Source organism: Diadema setosum, chromosome 10 (assembly GCF_964275005.1).
Source record: "Diadema setosum chromosome 10, eeDiaSeto1, whole genome shotgun sequence".
Classification (NCBI taxonomy): domain Eukaryota; kingdom Metazoa; phylum Echinodermata; class Echinoidea; order Diadematoida; family Diadematidae; genus Diadema; species Diadema setosum.
Window position 1 is genome coordinate 29,668,461 of NC_092694.1, and position 22,638 is coordinate 29,691,098.

General features: G+C 41.0%; 1 protein-coding gene across 1 annotated transcript in view; it reads left to right on the forward strand.

Moving 5' to 3' along the window:
- The window catches only part of LOC140233928 (uncharacterized), a 219,178-nt gene that overhangs the window by 50,986 nt on the left and 145,554 nt on the right, over window positions 1-22,638 (forward strand). The window contains 22 exon segments of the mRNA XM_072314017.1: window positions 2,413-2,730; window positions 3,202-3,368; window positions 4,063-4,222; window positions 4,703-4,910; window positions 5,499-5,737; window positions 6,382-6,615; window positions 7,032-7,178; window positions 7,500-7,925; window positions 8,598-8,918; window positions 10,780-10,894; window positions 11,293-11,510; window positions 12,204-12,521; window positions 12,890-13,056; window positions 13,590-13,749; window positions 14,382-14,568; window positions 15,293-15,525; window positions 16,085-16,318; window positions 16,862-17,008; window positions 17,508-17,933; window positions 20,292-20,612; window positions 21,180-21,294; window positions 21,837-22,054. Coding sequence (XP_072170118.1) covers window positions 2,413-2,730; window positions 3,202-3,368; window positions 4,063-4,222; window positions 4,703-4,910; window positions 5,499-5,737; window positions 6,382-6,615; window positions 7,032-7,178; window positions 7,500-7,925; window positions 8,598-8,918; window positions 10,780-10,894; window positions 11,293-11,510; window positions 12,204-12,521; window positions 12,890-13,056; window positions 13,590-13,749; window positions 14,382-14,568; window positions 15,293-15,525; window positions 16,085-16,318; window positions 16,862-17,008; window positions 17,508-17,933; window positions 20,292-20,612; window positions 21,180-21,294; window positions 21,837-22,054 — 5,079 coding nt within the window.

Sequence of the window (22,638 nt, forward strand, 5' to 3'; positions counted from 1 at the left end):
TGTGGTGTCCATGGCAACGAGATGATGCGGGAGTAGATGAAATGGGGCAGATTAGATTGTGGATGTCATGAGGAGATTGGAATGTGCTGGGCAAGCGTAAAAGGGCATGATGATGTTTCACTAGCGAGGCGAGGTTAATTTATGGGAGGCAGAAAGAGGAAAACTTGTTTCCATGACGATAAACTTCCAGATCTCTAGAAATTAATGATGGTATTGCTGTCTTTGACCTTTGCAATGAGGACCTGTGTGTAAGAATGAATGCATGAAAACCACATATTGATATTATGACACTCTTTTAAAGGTAGTTTCATGAAAAGGGACAGAATAGAAGTGCTCTACATGCAATTTCCTTCAGCACTGTTCCTCTAGTGGCTGGAGAGAACAATTATATAATGATGCTTAGGAGAAATCACAATGGGGCATGTTAGAAGTGATTACAACTGTAAACATGTCATGATTACTTACTGCTTTGCTGTATTTTTGACACCATATGATACTCCATCAGCTTAAACAAGGCCAGAAAGTAAGTTTGCGAAAGCGTTAGGAATTTTGTTTCTCAGTGTGTTATAAGCCATCCATTCATTTTGCATTTTGTTTCATGTTTAAAGTTTCAAAGATGTTTCATATGTTGCTGTCACTGCCGATGTTCATGTGTTTGTCTGCAATTTTGTACATCAAGTTTTCTTCATTGTGGCTTGATTGTTGAATAGTTCACACATCAAGCCTGCATTTCAGCAGAATAGTCAGTGTTTCAATGATAGAATGCTGCATGATGGTTATGATGTTTGCCTTTGAAGTTGATAATATTTTGATGTTTGCATCAAGAGTTGATATTAAGGAAAACTAACACAGAAAATTACAGATTACAACTTTATTGTAGTTTCCCAAAAGCCATATTTTGTCTTTTGGTATTTTTTGAAAGTTTTGCTGTTGTTTTTTTCTCATTCAACTTAGATTACTTATTTTTTTTTTATTTTTTTTTTTTTATTTTTTTAAAGAAGTAATTGACATGTCTGTGTAGGTGTATAAACAGAAGCTTGTCATGTACATGTAGTGTCCCAATACTCCTAACTCATTTACTACCAGTCTTAGATTCTCATAAACTTCAGACAGGACCAGTAGGCCTAAGGTTTCTGCAGGCAACAGGTTAATGTGTTAATGCTATAGATACATGTACAATGTGTAGCTGTGTTCAGCCCATGCATACAGTGTAGATGATATGGTTCAGGCATGCATGCATCCATATACAATGTACTTTTAACTTGTTATTCATTAAATCTTAAAATCTTCATAGATGTTGTTAGTTCCATGTACAATCGTAGGTTAATGTAGGGAGACATATAGATTGTGTACTATGGTACAACCTGTACTTGACGGTGTAAAAATAAGTAACATGCATTGTTAATATAATGCCTGTATTTGGCATCAATACACTTTATATTGTATGTGGCATACACATGTAAAAACAAAATCTGTTAACCGTTTGTCTTTTTGGGAGCAAAAGGCTTGGCATTGCTCATGATAAAGTTATGTTGCATTCAAATCGTACATTTACATTCGATGTACCTATCAAGTGGCATATGATGTTTAATGCACTATTTTGATATAATTTTTTTTTCTATGTTTTGAGCAGCACATAGTGTTTGATATATGCTTTAAAATAGTTTGCTTATTGTATAATTATCATGTACATGTATAAATCCGTTGTTTGAACTTTAGAACTATCCTTGTTTTACCTGAAAACTTTTACTCAGGTGCCAAAAAGAAGCCACACCCCATGACAAAACTGAATTATTATTTATTTGATATGTCAATTTTTTTTCCTGTTTTTCTTTTTCTCTATTTTGTTGTTGTTGTTGGTAGAATTCAGTTTAAAATATATTCAAGAACTCTCAGGTTGAATTTCTCTGTGCTGTAACAGACACAGCTTTAGTTGCAAGCATGATTGCATTATGAACATTTGGCGTGCACTCTACAGTGTAAAGCAGTTTTGAATATTTTCAGCTATTTAGAGGTGCCTTGCTCTGCAAGCTGTATTTGTGCCTTTCATCATTTGTTTTCTGTGTACTTTCTGTACTTACTGTTGCTTTGTTGTGACTTTTGTCTTGTGATACCTTTGCATCCAATGTAATTGTATCACATTTTGTTGAGAAGGTTACAGCATTAGAAATCAACCAATGGAGTCACCTGTATAAATGTTCATGTTTGTTGTAAAAAAAAATGTATACAAGGGTGTATGTTATATCCCTTATTCGCTGCTCTTTACAAAGGTGTGGAATATGATATCACATATTGCACTTCCTGATATCTATTGAAATGATGCTAGCAAGCAACAACATAAGCTGATGATTTTCAGGATTTGCAAAGAGGCCATGTTTTCTCATTCCCCAACCTCCTTCCTCTCATTTCAAGGTTCTCGAGGATGACATTGCCAACCACCGCACGGCGGTCGAGTCCGTCAACGTCGCCGCCAAGCAGCTCATGGCCACCGTCCCGGCCAGCGAGGCCAAACTGGTGCAGGACAAGCTGAACTCGGTCAACGATCGCTACGGCAACGTGTCGTCTGCCGCCCGCGACCACGGCGAGGGCCTCCTCACCCTCAGCAGGAAGCTGTCCGACTTCGAGAAGGAGGTGGACGACTTCGAGGACTGGCTCCTCCCTGATCTGGAGACCCTGGAGTCTGAAGGGTTAATGAAACAGGAGCTGGCCAACACAGCTAACACTCTCAAGGTAAGGAAATTCTCTATTATAAAGCTCTGAAATGTTTCCACATGTGCATTGTATACCTACACATGATGATTGTATCTTACTATTCTTGTTGCTTCAGTAGTTTTACAGGTGTGCATGGATGCTCCTGTTTCAATTAGAAAGCAGAAAAGGAAAAAAAATCTGTGGTCTAGTAGTTGTCATATCAATGAGCATCAAGAAATAATTCCTATAAAGTTCAAGAAGGTGTAGTTTATTGTGTGATGTTGTTTTATTGGTTTTCGACTACACTCAAAGACTAACTTGTGTAGTGTACCATTGCACTGAAATGTCTTTGAATTCCTTCAAGAATTCTCTCAATGTTATAGCAACTTAAATTTTACTTTGATGTTGAGAGTGCTGTTAACATCATCCAGATACTATCTTCATTTGCCTTACTCCTGAAATCATCGTGATGCTTTTGCAAAGTCATCATCTGCTCCCTTCTCCTTCCAGGACATTGGCCGTCGCCATGATGCCCACAAGGCCCAGTATGACCGCATCCACAAGCTAGCGGAGGCCCTCCTCTCTGACGCCAAGGCCAACGACACGTCCTACGTCACAGCCGTCGTCAACAGCGTGGACAAGAACTACCTGGACTTTGAGGAGGCCCTCAAGAAGAGGTATAATTTTATGAGGGCTGTAGCAAATTCTGATCACTTCTTGCACCAAAGTGTCCCTGCAGTCTATCTAATTTTTGCGCCCCACTGTCATTAAAGTCGTCAGCAGTCCCTAGTTTGGTGATGTATTGCTCTGCTCAGCTCTTGCAAAATCTTACAGCAGTGTCGGTGCTCCAGTCTTGGAAGAAAAATAGAGGAGAGATCATCAAATGTCAGTTATCATCCCAAAGAAATATACAACAGGCCTGCACATAGGATTTGTCATTACATGTATTTAGGTGAATAATTTCCAATATTGGGTGAGAAATATTTGCTTTCGGCCATGGCATGTGGAGGTTTGCAAATGATTGCAAGTGGCAATGATTGCAGTTGCCATAGTAACAACTGAACCTGATAGTTGTTTCTGTATGTCTTCCATAGAACTGCAATCACATAATTTAAATGTTGCAATTGTAGTAAACTGTCTTGCTACATTATGTAGTTAAAATGTCAGCTTGGAATGTCGTAAGATGTGGTTTTATTAGTGACAAAAATGAGCAAATATGAGCAGATCTGTTGACCTTTTGACAAAAAAAAAAAATTATCAAACTTACTGTACAGTATATTAAACTTCAGTTTTAGATCACAGTCAACACATTATACAAAATGTACATGTGTACACTTGTATGTCTCCTTCTCTCAACATTGCTTACCACAGGAACAAGGACCTCGAGCGCAAGCGTGACGCAGAGAAGAAATACGGCGACCGCCACCGCGACACCACGCAGTGGCTGAGCGGCATGGAGAGAAAGATCGGTCAGCTGCCGGTCAGCGGCAAGGACCTGCCCACTGTCCAGAAACAACTGCAGGAGGTCAAGGTATGCGAACGAATGGTCTTGACGAACATGAGTGTAGATAGAGAGGAGCAAAGCCACAAAGTTGCATATTGGCACATGAGTACAAATTTTATGTAAAGGAAATGTGATGCTGTTTTAATAATTTACAATATGTGTTAACCTTCTTTTGTTGATGTTATTTTGTTGATTTTGTTTTGTTGATGTTGATATGTTTAGAAATCCATGTTAGTTTATGATGGTTTTGGTACCCCTGTGGTCTGTGGGTGGCGTGCTGTCCGAAAATCATTCGACACACGAATTGCCCAAATACAAACCTCATCAACTGAGGATCGCTCTTATGGAATGTTCAGCGAGGATGAAAGATATTGAATGGAATCAAATCACTGTCCCTACTGCCAATGATGTTTGCAAATAGAAGGGAAAGAAGACATGTCAGTGCGACATGAAATTCACGATAGCAACCAATAAGTTAACAATATTTACTTCCCCACCACCCTACAGCCCATACAACAGGAGGTGATTGGCTACAAGCCCAGCATCGAGACCTGCAACAAACTCGGACGGAATTACGACGCGGTCATCCGCGAGACGGACCAGCCGATCGTGTCCCAGCCCCACATCAGATCCCTGCAGGCCACCATGCCCAAGTCTGGACAGGTCAAGCAGGCGCCACCCGTGGATCTTGACCGCAGTGGAATGTACATGGATGGTCAGTTATGTCAATTTTCATCATTCTCGTTATCCGATCTTCCTTTTGAACTGCATGTTTTGTATTACACGGGCTCAAATGACTTACATGGTGCTGTGGTGCTATGCTGGTTGTTTGCAGCATTTACAACGAGAACTACATGTATTTCACTGATGGGTATCCCCAATTCATAACTGGCTGTCTAGTGCAAGGTTAAATTCTTTGTGGACGTTCCATTTTTTTTGGAGACTCTTGTTTGATTAACAGGATAATCATTACCACTATATCGAAGATGTGTGGGTACAAACTGTACCAGAAAAAATTAAGTTTATGTCATGACATACAATGTATATTGTATTAATAGTTTATCCCTACTGTAAGTTAATCTATGAAAATAATTTATCATAATCCTCTTTAGTGTGGTGCATTGCCCCAGATATGATTTTACGCTTTTATTATGTATTGTGATTTCCTTATTCAGTAATGCACTTTATTCCATTAACAAATGAAAATTAAATGCCAACTTCTGCTAATAATGTCACTGCAACATACAGTGAAGTTCATTCACATTTCATAATGAACTTTCTCCCTCAATTCTTTCTCGACCAGATGAAACACCTACAGAGCGCCAACTCAACGACGTCAACAGGCGCTACGACGAGCTCCTGGCCGACCTCCAGTTCCGCGTTGACGACCTGAACCTGACCCGGCAGTACATCGAGCGGGACGGGAAGGTTGGCGAGCAGATGGAGTGGGTGACTGCCACCGAGGCCAAGCTGACCAAGGCCGAACCTCACATTCCGGCCGTGGACATCGAACCACTGGAGAAGGAGATCAGTGTCCTTGAGGTAAGGGAACAGAGCAGGACAGCTGGACAGTCCATCTCAAAATCTTCTGTCTTGAGAGCAACCTCAGATACAGTGTAGGAATTGCTCCAAATGTCAACACTTTCAGGCTTGATCTGTTCAAAGTTTAATACAGCTGTTCAATCTGTATGTGTATTCAGAAGCCTCCTTGAATAGTGCTAACATTTGTCACAGAAACTTACTGTTTGAGTGCAAGCTGTAAGGAACTGTTATCTAGAATAATATCCTGGAAAGATGAGGTTGTTGGTGCATCTCACACAGTGTGAATTCCTCAGAGAATACACTGTACAGTTGTACATATACAGTTGTACATATACATGTACAAAGTATTTCTGTTTTGGGAAGAAATATTTGAGAACATATCTTGGCAGAAATTATTCACCTCAAGGACCACTGCAATGCCATACTCATTTCAGTAAAGAGATTCATTCAAAAACATTTGAAGAAGGGTCTTGCTGCAAATTATTTAGCCTTTAGATCTGCTTTGAGAAAGGATTATTTTGTGAATCATGGAATCATTGTACAATTTAAACCACCCATCGATAACCATGTGTCTTTACTTCAAAATGTGTCTTTCCAATCTTTCACGAGCGGTTTACCACTGACACAACTTTTTTGTCCGGCAGAATCTCGTCACAGACATCGTCAACCACAAAGTGCCGGTCGATGACGTCAGCCTGCGCAGCGAGCAGTTCGTCGGCGACAACAAGGAGAACCTGCCGTACGACAAGCAGGACGCACTGAACCGACGGACGGCGGGTCTCAAGGACGGCTACAACAGGCTCCAAGTCACCTCACAGGACTGGCTGAAGAACGCCCAGGACGAGCTCAACCGCCTCAAACAAGAAAGGGACCAAGTGGTGAGTCATCCTCAGTCATCTCTCTGTAATGACTTATTCAATCACATGGATCACCATTAGGATACAATGACAGCTTTGATCCAATGCATGAAATTCAAATGTATGAGTACAATCATTATTCATATATACAGTTTACACATGGATTGCGGTTGAAGGATATGTACACTGTATTTGTTTTGACAACGTTGGTCCAATCCAGGAATTATGTGAGTTCAGTCGTAATAGTTTGAGAGCTGTTTGAATTGATTCAGCAATTCATCTTATAGAAAGATACCCTTCCATGATTTGGGATATATGAGTCAAGTTGATTCATATTAATAATAATAATAATACAGGGCACTTATAATGCGCCAATTCCACATGACTCTTTGAAGAGAGAGGTAATCACCTTACCCCTATTTTTCTCCTGTCTGTAGATGTCTCTGGCAGAGAGATTGAAACGTGCCCTGGCCAGCCTCGCCGATCTCCTGGACTGGGTCGCTGAGGCAGAGAGGAGGCTGGGATCCGAACAGCCGATGTCCGAGACTCCAAAGAACCTCGACGGACAGGCGAGAGACCACAAGGTAATTAAAGTAGAGCTTCTCTAGTCGACTGCTTAGAAGTGAAGGATTATGTGTACATACAAGTCAAGATCCCAAGGAAGTAAACTAATGGACAAGTGTTGTTGGTTAAGATTTGTTTCCTCTTTTTGTCACATATTACATGTATATCATAAATCACCCCCTCCCCATTCATGTGATGAAATGTTTGTATTTGCTTGTGCATAAGCACTCAGGGAATGGCAAAGAGTATGAACTGTTACTATTTGATTACAATGTAACTTGCAGACTTGTTGCACAGAGTTCTAATGGTCACATGTTTTTTCTCCGTGTTTCCCTCTCCAGGTTCTCAATGACGACATCGTCGCCCACCAACAGCCGGTGGTAGAGGTCGTCCAGACAGCCACACAGCTCATTGACCAGTTTGCCGACCGCCTCAAGCCCTCGGACCGCGCCAAGCTGCAGGACCTCAGCACGGAGCTGAAGGTCCGCTATGACGCCGTCTACGTCCAGTCCCAGACCCGGCAGAACCGGCTGACGGCCGCCCTCCCCGAGCTGGCCAAGATCCTCGAGGATGACATCGAGCTCAGGCAGTGGCTCGGCGACGCCGATCGCCGCCTTGGGGTGCAGGAGAGGGACATTGGGCGCGACCTCGACACCCTCAGGGCGCAGTTCGAGAAGCAGAGCGAGTTCAATGAGGAGATTCTGACCGAAGGCGCAGACGTCCGCTTCCTGAACATGAACGGCAAAAGACACATGGATGGAGAAAAGGTGAGTGACCACAGAGACAATTTGAAAAATGTAGACCTTTTGGTTGACAGTGTAACAGCAGCAAGTGAAGTAACTGGCAAAATGCAGTGAACTCATGTTGCCATTCTCAGATGTGAACATTTTCATTCAGTGGAAATGCAAGCAGTGTAATTATCCCATGCCAACAGCTATTGGCAGTTCTCCCATTTCTAATGAGGGTTACCCTGAAGTATAAAGTACATGTAAAGTACACATGAACAAAGATATACAAAGTCATGTATATGTATCATATCTCATTGATATGTTGTATCTGAGCAGATATACACATGTACCTGAAGTGCATAGTGAGAGCTATCAAATTGTGACATGTGCATACATTGTAGTTCCATTCATTCAGGAAGACAGTTTTTCTCTTTCGTATAGATGTTAGATGTGTAGATTGCTTCACATTTTTGTTACTTGCTACCACTGAATATTACATCTGATGTGCAATGGAATGTACAAGTGTATTTTAAAAGGCTGTTTCCTTTTAAACTGTAGTTCAGAATTTTGTATTTAATTTGTCTCTGTCATTGATGGTAACTTGCTTTGTCTGTCATTTGCTTCTCCTCATCCAATGTTGCAAAAAAGTTTGCTGCAATTCCATCATCATCTGTTGTTTCCAATCCCATTCATTCACATTCCCTCTCACAGGCCTACCGCCAGGAGCTCGGCGACTTCCGAAAGGCCGTCCTCCCGCGAAAGTTCAACGACTCCTTCCGGGAGGAGCCCGAGCCCACCGTCATCCGGGACAAGCTGACCGAGGTCAACGGTCAGTACGTCGACCTCAAGGGCCGCTCCTCGAACCTGACCCAGCGGCTGCGCATGCTGGTCGACCACCACCAGCTCTTCAACAACGCCGTCAATGGGATCACGCCCTGGCTCGGCAACGCAGAGACCACATTGGACAAACTCCTGAAGGAGCCGATCAGCGCCGACCCTGCCGCCATCGAGAAGCAGATTGAGAAACTCCAGGTAAGCAAACAATTCCATAACTGTCGCATACTCATCTTAAACTCAACAGAGGTTGTAGACAAGGAGATAATGTTCTTGTGTGTATTTTCACCTGTCAGCATCTTTAGAATTAGATTTCACCAGCCTCTTCTTCTAGTGTTTGTTCATGCTCTCGATATATGTAGCCAATATACTCAGAAAATTTTGTGTAAGTGAAATCACCCCAAACATAACCCTTTTGCTGTAGTCAGACTAGCCAACTCAAATGAACTTTGATACAATGTATGTGGCAGTCATTAACAATCAATACTGTGATATACAATGTATTACAGATTAATAGCACCACGTGAGTGATGATTATCGACAACTAATTTCAGGATCGATACTTGTGTCACTGGACAGAGAAGGCATGAACCCAGCAAAATGAGGCTTTAAAAAAGTAGCTAAAGTTGTACATGTATTCCTTCGGTGGGATTAATCCATGTTTGTTAACACTGAAGTCTATTCTTTATTTCACTGTGTGATCTCCTCTGCCATGTCAGGATATGACAGTGAGTAAAAAAGAAATACACCATGGGGGTACACCGTGTAGTACTTTTGTCTGTGAATGTGTACAGTGTATCTCCATCCCAGTGTACAAATTGTGCCATTTATTTCAACCCATGTTACAGTGACTGTATCTGTGAATCTCATTTGCGTCCAGCTGTAACTGCATGTGTACGCACTAGAGTTTTATATTGTGTATCAAGTGTATACAGCATGATTAGGTGTCTACATGTATCTGTTTGCAGATGTGTATTTATTATGCATGTTTTATTCCAAATTCCTGTAGGTTCGAAGGTCAGTGTATCAAATTGTAATTTTGCAGCATTCTCATGTGCTGCCTTTTTTATAATGAGGAATATTCACAAGAATGAGATGAATCATCATTGGATTTAGTGTTTAGCCCAGACAGTTTGCATTTCCATTAGTGTTACAAATGAAGGAAATAAAATCAGTTAGGTACTAATGGCAATGTTTGCAATGCTAAAATAAAAAAAAAAGGTGATGTACAGAGATGGCTTGCTTTTGGCAGAAAACAGTTTGATGCAATGTACATTGTAAGTTGCATGTGGAATGATGTGAAACCTGTTTAGCAGCCTATTACTCCTATAGCATCAATAATAATAATAAATAGTAATAATAAGAATAGTAGTAATGATGATGATGATGATGATGATAATAATAATAATGATAATAATTAAAAAAAAAAAACAACAACACAAGAACAACAATAAAAGCATCAACATCTGGGAAAATACCATTTCGTCATTGAGCAAGCTATTCGAAAGCAGTAGTGGCAATTTTAAATGCCCCTGCACTGTGTGGCACAGTTCTATGTGCAAATGTGTTTTACTTCTGTGTGTCATTATTGAAGATAGTTGGATATTGTTTGATTTTAATGTGAGCATGATCTGAGAATTACTCAGTTGTACAATTTTATGTATTGTGTGTAGCATGGAAAATGATTAAACTTCCCTTAATTGAGTAGAATTCAGATGCACGTTTTGGTTTGCCATATTTTCTCTGTAATTTACATACAGTGTACAAATTTGTATGTAGGTGTTTATTGAATATGCGTGTATTACAACTTCATGTCAAATAATATGAAAGTAATTCTGTGGAGAATTAAAATTTTTAGGAGAGCAATAAAATGCAAATTTTCTGTCATCCCTTTTTTCTTTGTATTTAGCAGCTTTAATTGCAAATACTTTGTATTTCAACTTAACAAAAGTGGATGTGAGCTAACTTGTTTTGCAGTTAAACTCATCATAAACATATGTACTACTGCAGCCACCACTTACACTGACCTCTTCCTAATTTCCTTCTTGCAACCTTTCAGAATCTGCGCAATGACGTGGTCCAGCACTTGAGCGATGTGGAGAAGGTCAGTGACACTGCAGAAGACCTTTCGGCCGTTCACCCCGAAGTCCAAAGGGACGTCACCCAACAGTCCGGTAAGTGGGAGTTGAAACTCCCCTCCATCGTGTGCAGCACAAGAAGTTTTGCAATTTAGAAGACAATAATACGTAGTACTGAATAGATTTACAACCACTACAAAATTACAATTGGCATATGATGCATTGATTTGCATTTTCAAAGACACCTTTAGAAATTTGTGCCATTCAGTAATGGAATATGAAGGAAAATTTCATTGTGGTAAAGGCAGATATGAAGGCCCAGATTTTACTCACAAGAATGTGCAAAGATACAAAGTATACCTGTTGATAACCCTTTGCTTCTCGTGTAGAAAAAGAAAGGTAATTCAGCATCACATATTCATTCAATACCAGAATTAATACAAAATTTCAATACTAATCATATTACTCTCAACAAAATGAACTCCAATGTGCAGATGACATCAATGCTCGCTACCGTGCACTCGAGGGCAAGATCGATGACCGCCTGGCGGCACTTCGACGCGCCCTGAGCCAGTCACAGGGAGTACAGGAGAACCTCGACATGCTCCTACGCTGGCTGGACAAGGCAGAGAGGGACTGTTACAACATGGAGAAAGGCACGCTGATCAGCCTCCAGAAGGAACCACTCCTCGAGAACGTGGAGTCCCAGCAGGTCAGATTTGGGAATGGATTATGTTTGGATTAGGATTGGATTAGATTAAGATTGAATTAGATTGAACTAGGATTGGATTGAGATTGGATTGGATTGGATTGGACTGAAATTGATTTAGATTGGATTTGCATTGGATTGAGATTGGATTGGATTGAAATTGAATTAGATTGGATTCGAATTTGATTGAAATTGGATTGGATTGAAATTGGATTACATGTAGATCAAGATTGGAGTAGATCAAAATTGGATTAAGATTGGATTAGATTGGAATTGTATTAAGATTAGATTAGACTGGAATTGGATTGAGATTGGATAAGATTGAGATTGGATTGCATTGATGTAAATAAGATTAGTATGAATTTGGAAGTGAGTAGGATTTGATAAGGGTTGGGGTTGAAAAATTTAGTTGCCTTTGTTTGGAGTTGGGTTGGATTAGATTGGATTTTGGTTGAACAAAATTGATTTAAATAGGATCGGATTGCATTGGATCAGATGTGATTGATGGAATGCTTTAGACTAGATTAAATTACTGATGAAAATTGGTACTAAATCTAATGTTGTGCATGTGAGAAAGGAATAAACAGAGTGACATACAATTTTGTAGTGGTTATCAAAGGCATAGAGATGATGTAAGAATATGTGGAAATAAAAAGATGGCGGCATCACAGATACATTTGCCCACGTCGTCCGCAGATCCTTCAGAAGGACATCGTCGCCCACCAACCCGACATCGATGCCATCAACGACGCTGCCACCCAGCTCATCCAAACCAGCGAGCCCCAGGAGGCCAAGATCATCCGGGACAAGCTGGCCGAGGTCAACGACCGCTACCAGAAGGTTGGCGATGCCACTACCAGGCATGGAGACGTGCTCGACGGCCTGGTCGATAGGGTGAACGACTTTGAGGACCGCGTTGACAGACTAGAGGAGTGGGAACTGCCGCTGATCAAGACGCTGAATGCCAGGGAAACAGGACAACTGGAGATGCCTCAACTCATCAAAAAACTAAAGGTTTGCTGAATGCATCTTTTGTTTCTTCATCGGCAAAGCATGTACAGATGTATTAATGACTATGTTAGAATGATGGTACAATGTAATTGTTGCGTTAATTGTAGAAAAAAAGATTTTGGGATACTGTACAGGTTCCATAAAGTAAGCCCAGTATAAAGATTAACAGCAAAAATAGGCAAAGCAACTTTGATTGCAATTGTACTTCCAATGATTATGCATAAAACAGTATACAGTGTAGTTTCTGTGTTTTCATTCTTTGCTTGTTTTTGTTGCGTGTTTCATTCTGAGGCCAATTCACATTTCTCAATGTATACTCTGTTGCATTTCAGTTTGTTTTGACAAAAGTATATTCTCTTTCATTCTGACAGGATGCTCAGCAGCAGGTGGATGGACAGCGCCCTGCCCTGAAGCAGGTGCTGCAGATGGGAGAGCAGCTGATCAAGGAGCCGAGAGCCAACGACACGTCACACGTCAAGGGCATCCTGGCCAACGTCCATCTCAACTGGGCCACGCTGGAGGACAGCCTGGCACAGCGGTGAGAGAGAGCGGGGAGACACAATCAAACAAGAGAAAAACACAAACAAACAAAAGAAAAACTCAAAAAAACAAACAGACTACAAAATGAAAATACAAACAGACAAAATTGAACAACGAGCAAAGGAAAAACAAAAACAAATGAATAAGAATACAAGCAAACAAACAAAAGAAAACATAAAAACAAAAGAAAACACACAAAAAACACAAGCAAGCTAAAGAAAATACCAATACACAGAAGAAAGACAAAGACTGATGGAGACAGAATGAAACAACAAACAGAATGCAAAACAACTGAAGATGCTTCTTTTTTCATCCTGTCTGTGTCACATCTCATATGGAAGTAATGTGAGTTTTCACATGCAATGTTTCGATTCCTATACCAGTTAGACCCTTGCTCAGCCATTTTGAAAAAAAATCATGTTTTACAATATACATGTGTAACAGCAAACTTGGTTATTATCTGAACTTGGGCCAAATTGAAGGGAACTCAGTTATTGTATCACATGTACACTGCATTTTGTCATTCTACAGCATGAAGCAGGTCGACGACCTCCAGGCGGCCAGTCAAAAGTACAACGGTCAGCACAAGGACACGACCTTCTGGCTGGACGGTATGGAGAGGAGAGTGGACCAGGCGCGGCCAAACATCAGGGACAAGGCGGCCATCCAGGCCAGTCTGAGGGAACTCAAGGTGAGCGGGAAGAAAATGACCATTTGATAAATCAAATTTGAATGCTTTCTGTATCTTCTGCTATCTTAAAGCGTGTGACACGTAAAGTAAACTGCTTACTGTACTTGTAAATCCCAGAGTCTTGAATTGTGGCTGCGATAATTTAGTTATGTATATATTCAAGATCTAGGGTAGATATTAAAAAAAGTCCATTAAGGTTATGTTAACCCTTGTGGTAGCCCTTCCTAATGACATGGGCCAATCTATATATTAAAAAGAAAAGTTCAAAGGAAATCATTTTTGTATTTGTTCGGGAATTTTGTATGTATTGTATAGAGAGAAATATAGATAGATATATTTTTTTTTCCCCAAACACTGGTTACAATGTTGTAAATTTCAATATGTGAACAACAAAACCAATTTAAAGTATATTACATGTGTTATAAAGTACCAAGAGTCACTGTGTCTATACGAGATGTACAAATACTGTACATTGTACAAGCCAAAAGAACTAAATGTGTATTCATAGAACAAGTTGCAGTGAGGCTTCTCATAGACATAATGTACACATCTACGACTGTATACATGTATGTGGGATACTGGGTGTATTGCGAAAGGCTGGTTTTCATGACCTGCCATTTTCTTGGTACTAGCCATTCCTGGAAGAGGTTGATGCCTACGAGCCTAACATCACCACCCTAAACCGCACCGGAGACTCACTGGATGCCCTCAAGAGAGGCGTGGCCCAGCCGGTGCCCTGCAAGCCCCTCTACCGGTCCACCCAGCTGGGTCTGGAGGCAGTGCCCGCATCTCGGGTGGAGTCAGAGCCCCATGTCGATGGTGAGGATTCTGATTAACCATTTGTGTGCTTTTAATGCTGACTGGCACAGAAAGCCCCATTGCGATGTACTATGTACACACTGTCCAAAGTCTCTGGCACAGAAAGGGCTAAAGCTCAAAGCCCCCTTTTTAGAACGCTCTCTAGAATTGCATTATGACAGTGATTATGGTTACTATGGCACCACCTTGGTAAGAGCTAAACAGCTGGTAGTACAGTGTATTTTTAAGTTGTTGCCTGCATCACGAGTGGGGTCAGAGGACCTTGTAGCCGTTGAGCTTGTTTGACAAACCTCTGTGCAGATTCAAACAAATAGGTACACTGTATATCTAACTTTGTTTCCAGTGACTTGATATTGTAGTTTAGAGATTTCAATTTCAATAAAATTTAATTTCAGGATTGATTTGAGTATCACACAACTTTCTGATTCTTTGGGAGAATAGCCCATTTTTTTTTTCTTCTTAGATTAACACCCTGCAGTCTACCAATTTGATGCCAGAACTTTCTCTCTGAAGCAATCCTTTCCACAGTACAGCTTTATTCTTTATTTAGCACACTATACAATTGTACATTTGTATCTATAGATTGTGTATCTACGTTGTATCTGGCCCCATCAGTAGCAATACACATATGAAGACAAAGAGTTTGCGCTGTAGATGCTAGAGTTCATGCATGATCAATCTAACTCCGTCCCTGGTTTTCTATCGTGTTGCCATCCATCTCTAGATGACACTCCAGTCCAGCGTGAGCTCGACGACGTCAACCGTCGCTACGCCGACCTGCGCAAGCGCCTGGTCGACTGCCTGGACGAGCTGCACGTGGCCGAGCGTTGCCACGAGGAGACGGATAACGCCCAGCTTACCCTTGACTGGGTGGAGGCCACTCAGACCAAGCTTGACCAGTGCAAGCCTAAGAGCCAGGCCATTGAGCCCCTCAGGGAGGAGATTGAAGTCTTCAAGGTAACAAGATCCAAAATGTATTTGAAACTGATGCGAATATATCAACTTTTCGTGAGCATGTATCAACCTCATGAAATCATATTGAGGTTATACTTGACCCCTGCTTGCGGTAACAGCAAAACAAGAAAAAGAAATCAACTCAAAATTTCAATGCCTTGCTTTTTTTTTTTGTGACCAATGATAGATTTTGTTACATTATACGGTTATACTGAACCAAATTGAGTACAATGTACAGCTGTACCTTATTTTTGTTTCACTTGAATGGAAGTAAATAGAAGTCATTGGAAAGAAAAGAAAATGAAAAGCTGTTTTTCTAAAGTCTAACAATCTCAATATCTATATATTTATTTTCAGGGGAGGGGTGGATGGTAAAAACGTGTGGGATGTGATGCATGTGTAAATTGTATCTGTTCTTCTATACAGCTCCTACCAATGATAATTTTTATGCAGATTTCACCAAGGGGTTTATGTGATGCAAAATTCTGCATTTACAGTGCAGTAGCACTGACATTATTAAATTTTATTAAAGGTTTTTTTTTTTTGTTTGTTTGATGTGTAGACTCTACAAACAGAGGTCCAAGCCAAGCAGCCACAGATCAGCGACACGGTCAGCTCGGCGGAGCACTTCAAGCGCGGCTTCCGCGACAAGCTGACCGATGAGCAGCGCCAGCCACTGGAGGAGAAAGTGGACAAGCTGAAGGTTCGCTACGACCAGGTCTACAACAACTCCAACGACTGGCTGAGGGATGCCTCCCAGACGCTGGATGACCTAGTGAAAGAGGAAGAGGAGAGGGTAAGTGCATGGTTTTCTCTGCCCAGTATGTAGTCCCACGTACTGACCTTGGTGTAAGCTGATTGGTAACATGCCCCCCCCCCCCGTCAGATGTTCAAACAAGTCTGGTGTCATAATTGATGTGGTTTCAAGTTTAATAAGAAATATCTTTCATCAAGTCATTCCAACGCAGACTAATAACTTGTAGGCCCTACTATTCGAATATTGCTTTCTCGACAACTGTACCAAAATGTAATTTCTTTCTTGATGAATGAAAACTTACATTCATCGCATTCTAATTGCTTTCTTGACAAATGAAAATTTACACTTCTTTTTAACTATTGATTTACTCGGCAATGTGTGATCTGATGTCATTGATCACACCCAAACCAATACATTGCACAAACAATAGTGTGTACAAGTGTATGTATTATAACATTGTAACTTGATATACAATATACATTGTACATACTTTTTATGCATTCTGTATCAAAGAAGAGTTATTTCATGCATGCTTCAAGAAAAAAAAAATCAACTCGTGAATGTCCTCTTGTGTCGCCATAGAAACGCATCGACACCCTCCTGCGTGAGAAGCTGACGGCCATGGTTGAACTCCTGGACTGGGTCAGCGAGGCTGAGCAGGCCCTTGGGTCAGAGCAGCCCCAGAGTGACCAGTCCGGACCCCTTGGACAACAGGTGGACAGTCACAAGGTAAAAAGCAGGGCCATGTACAGAATTGCATAATAATAATTAACATTTCTACTCTAAATTACGTGCATGACTCTGAGCTACCTTTAAGATCAACATTACGTATAATGTGTTGCTGGATACCTGTTCATACAAAATAATTGTAGCATCGGGACATTTTTAATATGATAAACATTTCTTCTTTTTTTTTCTCTCTCTCTCTGTGGTTAATGATATTGTTTTGCTCCACTGCATCTCAATGAAGTAATGATGTCACAGTCTTTTGTTATGGCATAATGCTGGTTCCAAACAAGGTATCCTTGCACAAGGCTATGGGCAATTGGTGGGAACTGAATTTAAGCATTGTTAGCAATCAATGAAGTTGCTTCTACCCAGTTTCGGTTGTGATGAATGGTTACAATGTCACACTTTGCTAGTCTTTGAGAGCTCTTCACATTATGCTTGTCATTGCTTTTGCATTTCAATGAAATATTTTTGTTTATCCCACATCTTTAAAAAAAAGGTGCTGCATGAGGACATCTTGTCGCGCCAGCAGCCGGTGGCCCGCAGTGCCCAGGACGTGGCGCAGTTCCTGCAGCAGTATGGCGACCGCATCGCGCCGGAGAGTGCCTCCAAGCTGCGGGCGGGCAGCGACGACCTGCAGGGCCGCTTCGACACTGTCCTCAACCAGTCCTACATCCGCACCAACCAGCTGGCGCCCGCTCTCGAGGAGGTGAAGAAGTTCGAGGTGGAGACGGAAGAGCTGGAGACGTTCCTGGGCCGGTCCGAGCAGCGCGTGGGTGACCTCGCGGCCAACGTTGGCCTAGACTACGCCACGCTGAAGGCGCAGCTGGACGAGCACCGCGGCATCACCGAGGACATCAACGACCAGAAGGGCGACCGCAAGTTCATCAACAAGACGGGCGCGGCCTTCCAGGACCAAGCCAAGGTGAGTGTAGAAAGTGTTTATCACGGCAGTTTAATAGTTACGGTAGCTTGATCATTTGTGATCCTTCATCAAGAAAGTCATATGATGTAGAAATAATCATTTCAAAATTTTGGGAGATATGCATTCTCCTGATGCTAGGCTTTAAAAGAATGATTAAAAGTAATGAAACTTACAATATATGAGAAGTCAGATTTTTCCGCACATTTTTCTTCCTCTTTATGATCTCCCGATTTAATACGGTTGATGTGATAAAGTGCCACATTTTAAGCTTACATGTACCAATATAAGAGATTCCGAAGTCAAATGCATCCCAGCCTTTTATGTGATTTACAAGAAGTATTGATATTGGAAGATACACAGCAAGTCTTTCCTATATACTGTACTGACATCTTTAGTGTGCGATGATGTTTTGAAAAATGAAGTGTACTAAGTTTGTACTTTAATATTTGGAACAACTTACTGTGCCTAAAGTTATGATTAAAAGTTTATTCATGCAACGTGTAGGGGTCAAACATCCTGATAATCATTTACGTGAGTGCGTGTACAAATTATCAAAATAGTGATACATATGAAGCATACCAGCATCAAAACAACTTAATATTTCTATACAGTGTACGTAGCTCCCTACGGCAGAGAAGCAAAATCTTTCTACTGTTGTGTGATGTTGAAGTATGTTACACTGTAAATTCCCTGTCACAAAACTAGACAAATTTTATATTCTTGTTACAAGCTGTTTCCTCCTTTTTTTTCATTTTGCCATCTTTTTGCAGAATATGGGGGAACTGACAATGGTATTCAAATACAATAATTATATTTGTTATCATTGTGACTTAGTGTTGCTTCATTTCTTTTCATTTTCTTGTTGCGAGTGTGCATGATATCAGCTAAGTGAAGAGGGTGATGATAATGATTTTTGACTATTTTATCATACAACTGAAGATGCATGAAATTGATGTGTCTTGCTGTACATGTACTTTCACAGCTACATATGTATGTACATTGTATTTGCATGCCAGGAAGAAAGTCAACTACCACAACTACTGTTGTGGCTTTACCTTGATACAGACTCCGTGTGAGCACACTTTCTAAAATACGTGTCAGTAAACACAAACTTTCTAAAATACGTGTCAGTAAACACAAACTTATCATTGACTGGCCCTGGGATTTATAGAAATATGAGAGTGTAGTGCCAGATGTATTTGTGGAATTTTTCATGCCAAATTATGCATGAATGTGTGAATTTCATTGTGTCAGTATAGCATTGCTTGTGGATGTTTCAAAAGTTTTCCTGTCAAGCCCTCTGTCATTTTTTTTTTTTTTTTTTGGGGGGGGGGGAAGGATGGAGGTGGGGTGTTGATTTGTTTTTGCTGTGTGTGTACAAATTCATGCCTTGGAATGCTGTAGTGAAAACCAAACCAAACAAACAAGTAAACATGGGCAAGAAAGAAGTGGGGTGGTGGTAATGTTAGTCGAATTGGTACACATATTTGTTTAGGTTTACCAAACAGTGTTGGTTACTTGTGTTCCAATAAGTTTACATACTCGGTCTTTACTCGTGCGAGAATGCACACATGCAAAGTGTACAGTCATGTACAATTGTAGTTTGACATCTGGCAAGTTGGGTAATGCAGCATTAGTGCTACAATACGTCTCTGATGAAAATACAGCAGTACCCTTGCCAATCCCTGTCTCATTCATATCTATGGGCATGTTGCTTATCCTGTGTTATCTTAAGGTGTACAACTGTACACCGTAAGTCATGCAAATACTCTAAATCTTTGTGTATGAAGCATGTTCACTGTACACTCCATTTCGTCGGTTGAGAATGATAAGGGCGTCAAGTTGTCATAAAACCCATAGTGTTCAAGATAACTTAACGCCCTTCTCATTCTCAACAGACGATTTCATCTGTCAAATATCATGACATCATTGTGCAGTGTGTAGCATGTTTCTTGAAAAAGAATGTGTATCAGGGACTGTACAGTTACACTGTACATGTCTTGCCTGAAAAAGTTATGATTTGATATTGTTCAATGCCTATTACAATACACAAGGCACATATGCAGTGTACAATGTAAATTATAGATTTTATGAATTTTAATAACTGCAGTGGTCACTTTATGTACTGTTTGATGAAAATCGTACTTTTTGTAAATGTTTTAATATCAGTAACTTTAGTCTCCCACCTAAAAATATGTCTACAAATACAATGTACATGTGTACAAATATGAAGAATTTCTCTTGTACTTGCATGCATGTCATGTTTTATGGTATTCTTCACAATTGCTATGCCATAGAACAGAACAAATTTGTATGAATAAATCAACACTCTGAGCACAATTCTATTGAACTATGCAGGCCTATCGGGAGACGCTCGCAGACTTCCGCAACACCGCCCTCCCACGCACGTTCACGCGCAACTTCCAGGAGAACCCCGAGCCCGACGTGATGCGCAACCGCATCTCCACCATCAACGACCGCATGGACACGCTCAAGACCGAGTCTACCGCCCTCGGCGAGCGCCTCCACGACCTTGTCACGCGGCACGAGAAGTACAACAGTGCCGTGGATGGCTTCAACGGGTGGTGCGGTGACGCCGAGCGTAAGCTGGCTTCCCTGGAGAAAGAACCCATTGGCACGGAACCGGTCTCGATCATGAAGCAGATTGACCGGGTGAAGGTACGTCTCGATGTCAAGAGTCTTGGAGTTTTGATAAGTGATCCATCTGTATATGTGGACTCAAATCAACAATGGACAAAGCAAAACATGACTAGTGCAAATTAACATGAGCAATGTAGAAAGAAAGAAAAGAAAAGACATACTTATTCATCAGAATTTTTTGAACTGTCATATAATGATACAAATTGCAGTGATATTTGAAGTAGATTCTTCTGCTGTGTAAGAAAAGAACATTAGAAATACTCAGCTTATGCCTGTATCAAGAAAAAGTCTGTGATTGTGCATCTACATCACAGCACACAGCCATTATCAAATGTATATACTACAAATGTTTTTGCGAACCTCTCAGGTACAAAAATAATGTAATTAACATATTCTTTTTTCTTTTTCATATATTTGATAAGCCTACAACAGATCTTGATGATTAAATGCTTTCAGTTGTCTCCCATACAGTGTACACTTGAACGTAACAAAAAACCAATACATTGCTCTCTGACAATTATGCCAATGACGCAATGTATGATGTTGAATCGAATTACTGTTTCCTCTTCTCTGTTTCTGTGGAAGGACTTCAACGATGACGTCATCTCCCACGGCCGTGACTTGGAGAGGATCAAGTCAACGGGAGCCGAGCTCGTCGATGCCCAGCCCGAACTCAAGCCGGAGGTCGATGACACCACTGGTAAGTAATTTTTGTTAAATGGCAATTGTCCTTGTGATAGTCTCTGATGACAGCGGGTTATGAATGAATTGTGCATAACTAGGATAGTACCTTGAGCAATTTTCCTCTGCTTTATTTTACATGGCTATGATTTATGTACTGTAGGAGATTTCAGACAAAGAGCTTTTAATCTCTGTCTAGGTAGTCTAGCAGAGAGCCAAGAACCTGCATCAATCTGTCGGACATTAGCCAGAAGAAAAAAAAAATGTTATCTTATTTTGTTTTAAGTGGTTGATACTTTTATCACACAGTACTAGTTTTATAGTTTGGATTATCTTCTTTTTTTTTTTTTTTTTTCAAAGCACTGTCTGTTGATATTATCTCAGATTTCAGTTTAACTAAGGCAGGTAATTGTGACTCAAGGGCAGTTACAAGGTTTCTTACATGTATCTCTCTTTTTGAACCTTGTCAACATTGTTAGAATTGCACTCAATCTTGGTCATCCTTATCTTTTTGGGGTTATCATCACTTACCCTCAACATCTTTTCCTGCTTCCACCCTAGATGAGAGCGATGCACGCTACCAGGCACTCCTGGCCCGCATCGCTGACCTCCTCAACAAGTTGAACGGCGCCCTCGCCAATGCCCAGGGCCTCCACGGCTCCCTGGATGCCCTCTTGCGCTGGCTGGACCAGGCCGAGCGCGACGTCACCAAGATGGACCGTGGCACTGTCATCGTCGCCAAGAAGGAGCCGCTGCAGAGCAACGTGGAGGAACAGATGGTGAGTTGAGAGGAGGATGGAGGAGGAGGAGGAGGAGAAGGGATATGTTACCATGGTTACATGGCATTAGCATAGATGACAATCAAATCATAAATCTCAAATATCATCTGTTGGCATTGGAGCCTATCAACAAATAAATCATAACAGCTGTTTTTGTGAGCCACTGCATATCAAAGTTGAGGAACAGGTGTTGAGTTGAGAGGAGGAGGAGGAGGAGGAGGAAGAGGAATATGTTACCATGGTTACATACACTGTAGCATTAGCATAGATGACAGTCAAATCATACACTAAGTCTCATATATCATCTGTAGGTGTTGGATCCTATCAACAAATACATCATCACTGTTCTTGTGAGCTGCTTCAGAGCAGTGCTGAGGAACAAATGTTGAGTTGAGAGGAGGAGGACGAGGAGGAAGAGGAGGAATATGTTACCATGGTTACATGGCATTAGCATAGATGACAGTCAAATTATAAGACTCAAATATCATCTACAGGCATAGGAGCATATCAACACGTAAATCCTAACTGTTCCTGTGACTTCTGGAATATACTCATTCTATTATATGAGTACACTGTACATCACT